Source organism: Cricetulus griseus, assembly GCF_003668045.3.
Source record: "Cricetulus griseus strain 17A/GY chromosome 1 unlocalized genomic scaffold, alternate assembly CriGri-PICRH-1.0 chr1_0, whole genome shotgun sequence".
Lineage (NCBI taxonomy): Eukaryota > Metazoa > Chordata > Mammalia > Rodentia > Cricetidae > Cricetulus > Cricetulus griseus.
The window spans coordinates 172534370-172545064 of record NW_023276806.1 but is presented as its reverse complement, the minus strand read 5'-3'; the positions used below and the strand labels follow the sequence as shown (position 1 = coordinate 172545064).

Genomic DNA, 10695 nt, shown 5'->3' with positions numbered 1-10695 from the left:
GCAATCCCAAATTATAATAAAAACATTTTGTATTTATCAATATTCATTAAATTCTGAATTGACAATTCATCAAGTGACCAGCTTTGGAGACATAAACTGCAGGGCCCGGCAACAGCAGACACAGGTTGAGCAGTGTGTACTGTACCCCCCATGCTCACTATGCAATGACCACCTGACACCTGCCCGTGCTCACTATGGAATCACCATCTGACACCTGCACAGACAGCTGCCATAGAGGATGCTGTTCAGAGGTTTCTTCTTACCATCATCAAATGTGTCCACCAGTTGGCTTGGATTGATTTCTGCTCCACCAATTAGAATGTTGTCCAGTGCCCACTGTGCACGCTCCACCCCGGAAACCACAATCCCGTTGCTGATCACAAAAGGCTGCCACCAACGAAGTCGAGTTGTATTGGTGAGGGCATCCTCAGGAAGCAGAATGTAGTCATGTCTCACAGAAATGTATTTCTGGAAATCCATCTCATGAAGCAAAGTCCAAGTAATTCCTATAAAAACAAAATTATCAGCACAGTAACATCTGGAAACAACCCACAAACCAGCATATTGCAATTTCTATCAGCTTCCCAAAGAGATCTTTATCCAGGCAGAGAAAATTGAATTTGGAAAGGGCCGGGTAGTGGTGGCGCACGCCTTTAATCCCAGCACTTGGGAGGCAGAGGCAGGAGGATCTCTGTGAGTTCGAGGCCAGCCTCGTCTCCAGAGTGAGTGCCAGGATAGGCTCCAAAGCTACCCAGAGAAACCTTGTCTCGAAAAACAAACAAAAAACAAAAAACAACAATAAAAAAACCAGATCTTATTAACATAGTTTCATGAATTCAGAATATTTTCTTTGGTGAGGTTTTCTTGTCCCTGTGGTATTTATGCTATGTTGACACAAAAGTGTTTTAGAATTTTGTTTTCTTTGATACAGGGTCTCACTATGTACCTCTTGTCTTAGAACTCACTATGTAGATTAGGTTGTCCTCAAACTCACATACCTCTGCCTGCCTCTGCCTCTCAAGTGCTGGAATTAAAAAAGCATACCACTTTGTCATCCCTAGGATTCTTTTGAAGTCATATTTTACTTGAGAGTCATTCAAAATTTGTTATTTTTATTTTTTTACAAAAATTCTATTTCAAAAGAGGACATGAAGTTACCTGGAGAAAGGTGCATTAGAAAGCATGTGGGGGAAGCTGGTTGGGGAGAGATAGGTTGTGGATATGATAAAGACACACTATATACCCCTATTTCAAAGGATTTATTAAGACCCTTTTATTTTGAATGGGGTATCTCTCTCAATCCCTCGTGAGAGGGTGGATTTTGCCTAAAAGCAGTCCTATGAATGGGACATGTGACACAGCAAGACATGTTGCTCCTTCTTCTAGGTCTTCATGATTGTCACTGTCAGCAAAGCTCTGCTGAGATGTTTCTGAGGGTGTTGGATGGAGCGTGGGCACACACTCCGAGGCATAGCTGTCACCCATGAGACACACCTCCATCCTTGGAGTAGTCCAGCAGTACGCCTTCCTTCCGGCAGATGGGCCGATGGCAAGAGGTCATGTTGTTCTCACTGCCAATACGTCCCCAGTATTGTAAGAATCTAAGTGAAGGACACAATCTTTGTCAGAATGATGGACTAAAGCAAAGGTGCCACTCAAGTCCTGAATAACAATGTCTACATGTGTCCATCCCTCTGCTGTCAACCTGTGAAGTTGGGATAGAAATGAGAAAATGTGACTTACTTTGCGCCTCTGAGATCTAAGTCTTGAGTAATGGCTTGTCTTACAGTAGATCCCCCAAAATAGAGTGCAGTGTCCTCGGCGAGAATCCCGCACTCGGTACAAGTGCTTCCACCTTCTAAGGACATCCATAAGTCAGGTTTGATTTCTTCACTGTCAAAGCGCTCCTTCAGGAAAGTCTGGGGAGGTTTAGTGGGGTGGGGTTAAAGATGACAATTTCAGGTGTAAATGATGGTAATGTACCTAATAAACTTGCTTGGACTTAAAAAGAATAGAATAGATTTGAGAGTTTTCTTGAATATATGTTTGAAAGCCAATAGGTTATGTTCATAAGTTTACTTTCTACCATATATTGAAGATAATTTAAACTGATTAAGTAAAATTTAAGACTTCTATTTTTTTAAACTATAAAATGTAAACTTTTATTCAAATACACATTAAAATGTAGACTCAAGGTCCAATGTGTCTTTATCTTTTTAATATAATGTTAATAAATGCAAAATCAGAGTAACTTAATTAATGGCTAGAATCATGAGACATTACTTTTCTGTTCCAAGAAATGAAATAATCCAGCTATCCTAGAAACATAATACCTAAAACCAAACACATAAATACTATTTTTTTATGCATTGACCTTCAAGTCCTGAAAATTTATACTATCTAGAGAAGGGAAGCGACATAATTTTATCTTATAATTAGGGGACACAGAGTTACAACTGCAGTAAAAACAATCTGTATATGCATCTCTGTCTCATTCCCCCAGTTCCTTAGGAGAGTTCTTATCTTGTGTGGTTAAATGATTTCAATAAAGCTTGTAACAATCAAGCGCTATAATTAAAGGCATGCAAACACAAGCCAGTCTCACTTCACTCCACTAATGGTGAGAAAATGAGCACGACTTTTATAAATGAATGTTCATGTGTGAGAACAGGAGCTAGGAATGCACATGCTCTCATTAGAGGCCTGAACTAGAGGTCACAAAGCAGGGTTGCATGATTTCTTATCTGAGAGATACTAATGAAACCTGAATGTTCACAGCAAGTCACATAAATGAGCAATGGCTTCACATTTTATTTTCAATATTTGCTAGGTTTTAATTATGTGTCCCTTTTTTTGAGATGGGCTCTCCTGTTATCATTCAGGCTGGCCTGGAACTCACTGTATAGTCCAGGATCACAGGTGGGAGCCACTATGTCTGGCAGTTACACTGCTCCAGCTGAGGCATTTCTGTGTTATTAAAATGATGTGTATGCTCTATTTGTTTACAGAAATAAAGCACATTTGGCAACTGTGTTCAGAAACTGCATTTACTTTACATATTGAATATAACAGCTAATGTGTCAAAAATGGTAATCCTATCATTAATATGCAGTGACATTTCAGTAGTTAATAAATTAGACCATAGAATTTTCTGGAAAAAAAGTTCAAGCAGTGTTTAAGCATGCTTGAAAATTTGGTCTGTGGGGCTATCTAAAATATTTGCTTCATTTGATAAGAATGATAGTATCTTCCTTCTTTATATCAATTTAAAAAGTAGGATCTTTAAGAAAGGCTAGTTATGACTCTTCCTTCCCCCTCGGCCACCCTGACCTCTCCTGATCCCTGCTTCTGCCCAAGGTCCGCATCACCACAGGATCTCTCTGGGCCAGTAGCTGCAGAGAGCGAACCACCTGCATAGAGTGGACCCGCCCAGACCTTGAGTCTGGAAATAACTCACTCTTCCTTCCCCCTCTGTGGCTACAACCTTTCCTGAGTGAGGAGACTACCAGGAGAGGCAGGACCATCCATATCTGCAGACATTGAAGTCTTGGCCCACACACACCACCGGGTGACAAGAGGAGATAGAGAGACCCCACCTGCACCCACTGGAAGAAGAGATGGGAAGAAGGCAGAATAAGAACACACTCAACAGAAAGAACAATATGACACCACCAGAATCTAGGAACTCCACACCAATAAGATCTGAAAAGCATAACACAGAGGAAGAAGAGACCTACCTAAAAACTACTTTCTGAAGATGTTCCAGACCCTTAAAGAGGAAACAAGAAAATCTCTTAAAGAAATAGAAGAAAAAACAAACAAAAAAATTCAGGAAATAAGTAATTCTCTTAAAGAATCTAAAGAAAAAACAACCAAACAAGTGAAGCAAGCACTGGAAACAGTTCAAGGCATGAAAGCTAAAATAGAAACAATAAAGAAAACACAGAATGAGGGATGCTGGAAATATAAAGGCTGGATAAACGATCAGGATCTAAGTATGTGAGAATAACCAATAGAATACAAAAGATGGAAGAGAGAATCTCAGTTGTTGAAGACTCGCTAGAGGATATACGGTCATTGACCAAGGAAAATCTCAAGTCCAACAAATCCCTAACACAAAATATCCAGGAAATATGGGACACCATGAAAAGGCCGGATCTAAGAATAATAGGTATAGAAGAAGGTGAAGAAATACAGCTCATAGAAGCTCAACAGAATCATAGAAGAAAACTTCCCCAACCTATAGAAGGATATGCCTATGAAAGTACAAGAAGCTTACAGAACACCAAATAGACTGGACCACAAAAAGAACTCCCCTTGCCACCAAAACACCATAACTTACAGAATAAAGAGAAAATATTAAGAGCAGCAAAGGAAAAAGGTCAAGTAACATATAAAGGCAGACCTATCAGAATCACACCTGACTTCTCAATGAAAACTTTGAAAGCCAGAAGGTCCTGGATAGATGTCCTACAAACACTAAGGGAACATGGATGCCAACCCAGGCTACTATACCCAGCAAAGCTTTTAATCACTATAGATGGAGAAAACAAGATATTCCCATGACAAAACCAGATTTAAACAATACATATCCACAAATCCAGCACTACAGAAAGTCCTAGAGGGAAAACTCCAACCCAACAAAGATAATTACACTCACAAAAACATAGGTAATAGATAATCCAACTTTACCAAACAGGAAAAGAAACAGGAGGGCGAAATCCACACACAATGACACCACAAACAATAAATCCAAAACAAACAAGAACAAACAATCAATGGACATTAATATCCCTCAATGTCAGTGGTCTTAACCTGCCTATAAAAAGATACAGTCTAACTGAATGGATACAAAGACAGAATCCATCCTTCTGCTGTATACAAGAAACACACCTCAACTTCAGAGACAGGTGTTACCTCAGAGTAAAGGGTTGGGAAAAGATTTTCCAATCAAATGGACCCAAGAAACAAGCTGGTGTAGCAATCCTAATATCTAACAAATTAGACTTTAAACTAAAATCCATCAAAAGAGATGAAGAAGGGCATTTCATACTCATCACAGAAAAAGTCCATTAAGATGAAGTCTCAATCCTAAACATCTATGCACCAAATACGAAGGCACCCACATTTGTAAAAGAAACATTACTAATGCTCAAACCACACATAAAACCACACACACTTATAGTAAGAGACTTCAATAACTCTCTTTTAGCACTAGACAGGACCACCAGGCCACCAGACAGAAACTTAAGCAAGAAACAAAGGATCTAACAGAAGTTATGACCCGATTGGGATTAACAGACATCTATAGACCATTCCATCCAAACACAAAAGAATATACCTTCTTCTCAGCGCCACATGGAACCTTCTTTAAAATTGACCACATACTTGGCTACATAGCAAACCTCAACAGATACAAAAAATTGAAATAACCCCTTGTATCTTATCAGACCACCATGCTTTAAGATTAGAATTCAACAGCAATGCAAATTGCAGAAAACCTACAAACTCATGGAAATTGAATAATACCCAATTGCACCATTCCTGGGTCAAGGAAGAAATAAAAAGTGAAATTAAAGTTTTCCTAGAATTTAATGAGAATGTAGACATAACATACCCAAACTTATGGGACACTCTGAAAGCAGTGCTAAGAGGATAGTTCATAGCACTAAGTGCCCACATAAAGAAACTGGAGAATAGTCACACAAGAGAATTGACAGAACAACTGAAAGCTTTAGAACAAAAAGAAGCAAACTCAACACAGAGGAGTAGATGCCAGGAAATAATCAAACTGAGGGCTGAAATTAATAAAGTAGAAACTAGGAAAACATTACAAAGAATCAATTAAACAAAGAGTTGGTTCTTTGAGAAGATCAACAAGATAGACAAACCTCTACCCAAACTAACCAAAAGGCAGAGAGAGAGCATGCTAGTTAACAAAATCAGAAATGAAAAGGGGGACATAACAACAGACACTGAGGAAATCCAGAGAATCTTCAGGTCATACTTTGAAAACCTATATTCCAAAAAATTCGAAAATCTAAAAGAAATGGACAATTTTCTGGATATATATCACTTACCAAAATTAAACCAAGAACAGATAAGCAGTTTAAATCGACCTATAACCTCTAATGAAATAGAAGCAGTTATCAATAGCCTTCCAACTAAAAAAAGCCCAGGACCAGATGGCTTCACTGTAGAATTCTACCAGAAATTCAAACAAGAGCTAATACCAGTACTCCTCAAATTGTTCCACACAATAGAAGCAGGAGGGACATTGCCAAACTCTTTTTACGAGGCTACAATTATTTTGATACCCAAGCCACACCAAGATACAACTAAAAAAGAGAACTACAGACCAATATCCCTCATGAACATCGATGCAAAAATACTCAACAAAATATTGGCGAATCGAATCCAAGAACACATCAGAAAAATCATCCACCATGATCAAGTCGGCTTCATCCCAAGGATGCAGGGATGGTTCAACATAGGAAAATCCATCAATGTAATCCACCATATAAACAAACTGAAAAAGAGAAACCACATGATAATCTCACTAGATGCTGAAAAAGCTTTTGACAAAATCCAGCATCCCTTCAGGATAAAGATCTTGGAGAGAATAGGATTAACAGGAACATATCTAAATACGATAAAAGCAATAAAATAAAAGCAAACCAACAGCCAACATCAAACTAAATGGAGAGAAACTCAAAGCGATTCCTCTAAAATCAGGAACAAGACAAGGCTGTCCACTCTCTCCACATCTCTTCAATATTGTACTTGAAGTCCTAGCTAGAGCAATAAGACAACAAAAGGAGATCAAGGGATACAAATTGGAAAGGAAGAAGTCAAACATTCACTGTTTGCTGATGATATGATAGTCTACATTAGTGACCTGAAAAACTCTACCAGGGAACTCCTACAGCTGATAAACACCTACAGCAAAGTAGCAGGATACAAAATTAACTAAAAAAAAAATTCAGTAGCCCTATTATATACAGATGATAAACAGAATGAGAAAGAAATCAGAGAAGCATCACCCTTCACAATATCCACAATCAACATAAAATATCTTGGGGTAACACTAACCAAAAAAGTGAAAGACCTGTACAGCAAGAACTTTGAGTCTTTAAAGAAAGAAATTAAAGAAGATACCAGAAAATGGAAAGATCTCCCATGCTCTTGGATAGGTAGAATCAACACAGTAAAAATGGCAATCTTGCCAAAAGCAATCTATAGATTCAATGCAATCCCCATCAAAATCCCAGCACAGTTCTTTACAGACTTTGAAAGAACAATACTCAACTTTATATGGAAAAACAAAAAACCCAGGATAGCCAAAACAACCCAGTACAATAAAGGAACCTCTGGAGGCATTACCATCCCTGACTTCAAGCATTATTATAGAGCCATAGTCCTCAAAACAGCTTTGTATTGGCACAAAAATAGACAAATAGACCAATGGAATTGAATTGAAAACCCTGATATTAACCCACACACCTATGAACACCTGATTTTCGACAAGGATGCTAAATCTATACAATGGAAAAAAGAAAGCATCTTCAGCAAATGGTGCTGGCACAACTGGATTCGGACATGCAGAGGACTTCAGACAGATCCATATCTGTCACCATGCACAAAACTTAAGTGCAAATGGATCAACGATCTCAACATAAAGAAGAATCTAAAATGGCTGAAAGGCATTTAAGAAAGTGTTCAAAATCCTTAGCCATCAGAGAAATGCAACTCAAATACCATCTTACACCAGCCAAAGTGGCTACAATCAAAAACACCAATGACAATCTATGCTGGAGAGGATGTGGAGAAATAGGACATTCCTCCATTGCTGGTGGGAGTACAAACTTGTAAGACCACTCTGGAAATCAGTATGGCGGTTGCTCAGTAAAATGGGAATCAGTCTACTTCAAGATCCAGCAATTATTTTTCTCTGGTGTAAGAAGGGATTTTGAGAGCCCGTCCCACGTGAAGGGATACACTCTGGCCCTGGACACATGGGGAAGGGCCCAGAACCAGCACAGGAAGATTTGGTGGACTTTGCAGAGCCCCTGTTGAGGGCCCTACCCTGCCTGGGGAGTGGTGGGTGGATGGGGTGGGGGGTAGGTTGGAGGTGGGGGAGGAGGGATGGGAGTGAGGGGAGGGAGAGGGAGAAGGGACTTACATGTGAAACAAGCTTGTTCCCTAACTTGAACTAATAAAAAAAAAAAAAAAAAAAAAAAAAAAAAAAAAAAAAAGATAGAGAAAGATCCAGCAATTCCTCTCTTGGGCATATACCTCCAAATTGCACGTTCATACAACAAGGACATATGTTCAACCATGTTCATAGCAGCACTGTTTGTAATAGCCAGAACCTGGAAGCAAACTATATGCCCCTCAACTGATGAATGGATAGAGAAACTGTGGTATATTTACACAATGGAGTACTACTCAGCAGAAAAAAGCAATGGAATCTTGAAATTCATAGGCAAATGGTTAGAACTAGAACAAACCATCCTGAGTGAGGTAACGTAGTCACAAAAAGACAAACATGGTATGTACTCACTCATATATGAATTTTAGACATAGAACAAGGAATTACCAGCCTACAATCCTCTTCACCAAAGGAACTAGGAATCAAGAAGGACTCTAAGAGAAAAATGCATGGTCCCTGGAGAATGGGAAGGGCCAGGATCTCATAAGCTAATAATTCGGAGCATGAGGGTAGGGGAGAGGGAGCTAGCAGAATGTGAGGGGGAGAAGAGGAGGGGAGAGGAGGAAATGGAGGAGCAGAAAGGTTGAGTTGGGGGGAGAATAGAGGAGAGCAGGATGAGAGATATCATAACAGAGGGAGCCATTATAGGTCCGAGGAGAGATCTGGCACTAGGGAGATTTCCAGAGATCTACAAGGATGACACCAACTGACAATCTAGGCAATGGTGGAGAGGCTACCCTAAATGCCCTTCCCCTACAATGAGATTGATGACTACCTTATATGCCATCCTAGAGCCCTCATCCAGTGGCTGATGGAAGCAGAGGCAGACACCCACAGCCATACACTGAACTGAACTGGAATCCAGTTACAGAGAGGGAGGAATGAAGACCAAGGGGGTCGGGACCAGGCTGGTAAATCCCACAAAAACAGCTGACCTGAACAAGGGGGAGCACATGGCCCCCAGTCTGCTGTCTGGAGGCCATCATGAGACTGATCTAGACCCCAGAAAGTGGATGTCAAGGAGGAGGCCTCAGCACCCTATGGGGCCTCTGGTAGTGGATCAGTATTTTTCCCTGGTGTAAGAAGGGACTTTGAGAGCCCATCCCATGTGATGCTCTCTTGGCCCAGATACATGGGGGAGGGCCTAGGCCAGGCCCAGGATGATGTTGTAGAATTTGGGGAGCCCCCGTGGAGGGGAGCGGAGGGGGGAGGGGGAGGGGCTGGTGGGGAGTTGGGAGGAGGGAGGAGAGGGAGAAAGGATTGACATGTGAAATTATAATTTTGTAAAAATAAAAAATTTCAAAGGTGAAACCCCCCCCCAAAAAAAAAGAAAGGCTAAATACTTCTTTAAACTGAATGCTTTTTAAAGAAACAAGTCAGGCATAGTGGCACCTGCCTTTAATCCCAGCACTCAAGAAACAAAGTGGGGCAGATCTCTATGAGTTTGAGGCCAGCCTGGTACACAGCCAGTTTAGGCCAGCCAGGGCTCCAGAGTGAGACAGACAACCCAGGTGCAGCAGGGGGAAGGGCAGAAACAGACACACACCCATGCTACAGATTACTAGTCTCATATATGAAAACTGGTCATAGACAGGCCACCAGCAGGGGGTTCAACAGTACCTTTAGTGTGTGAGTTAGGTAGCAGTTTGGCCCTGAGTACCCTGGATCACAGATGCACTGTTCCTTTAGGCAGTCTCCGTGGCCTTGGCAGTTGTCCAAGCATCCAGGGCCAAGGTAGAAATTGTCAATTGCCCACTGCATATCCGAGTACTTTTGGTAGAACCTAAATCTTACAGGACTATTGGCAGAAGCAAGGGAATGAAAAACAAAAGTTAACTTCATTCAGAGCTATTTTACTACATATATACTCAGTGCTTTGAGAAAAAAAAAAACACTTAAGGTATTCTCAATGGATGATATGAGGCAATAAAACCTTTTCTTTCTGACCACTTCCAGTTTCTAGCACTGGGACTGCACAGCTGCTTTCAGCTCAGTTCTGTAGAAACTTGCAAGACAAAAAAGAAAGCCAGCGGGGGGGGGGGGCTTTCAAGCAAAGGAGTATTTTACAGTGTCATCTACAGTCATAAGCCAGATTCCCTTTTCTTGTTTTTAAAATTAAAATGTAGGGTTTGTACACAAAGTGATGTGTCTTATCATGGCACCATCACACACTTGGTTCTCAGCCATCTTCCTCCTTGGCTGACCCCCACTCCCCACCCCGCTCTCTCTCTCTCTCCTCTGGCTAGCTCCTTTTCTTCTTCTAGTTACTTCCAAATTCTGCTGTATTAGTATATGTGTTCCACTACCTTCAACATCCCACTTTCCTTGCCCCGCCCCATATCCTGACCTCCTTTCTGTGACCTCTCTGTGACCTCCCCACAGTGCAGGTACCAAAGTTTTAAATCTAGGTTCCACAATATTTGGTTTATTCTGCTTATCGTAATGGTTTCCAGTTGCATCACTTTCAAATGTCATGATTTCAT

General features: G+C 40.7%; 1 protein-coding gene across 2 annotated transcripts in view; it reads right to left on the bottom strand.

Moving 5' to 3' along the window:
- Reln (reelin) overlaps positions 1–10695 on the bottom strand; it is a 446863-nt gene that overhangs the window by 21041 nt on the left and 415127 nt on the right. For both annotated transcript variants that reach the window (XM_027393422.2, XM_027393423.2), the window contains exons 53-56: positions 9833–10010; positions 1744–1919; positions 1495–1601; positions 264–506 (exon numbers count right to left, since the gene is read on the bottom strand). In XM_027393422.2, the coding sequence (XP_027249223.1) occupies positions 264–506; positions 1495–1601; positions 1744–1919; positions 9833–10010 (704 nt within the window). The remainder of the gene's footprint in view (positions 1–263; positions 507–1494; positions 1602–1743; positions 1920–9832; positions 10011–10695) is intronic.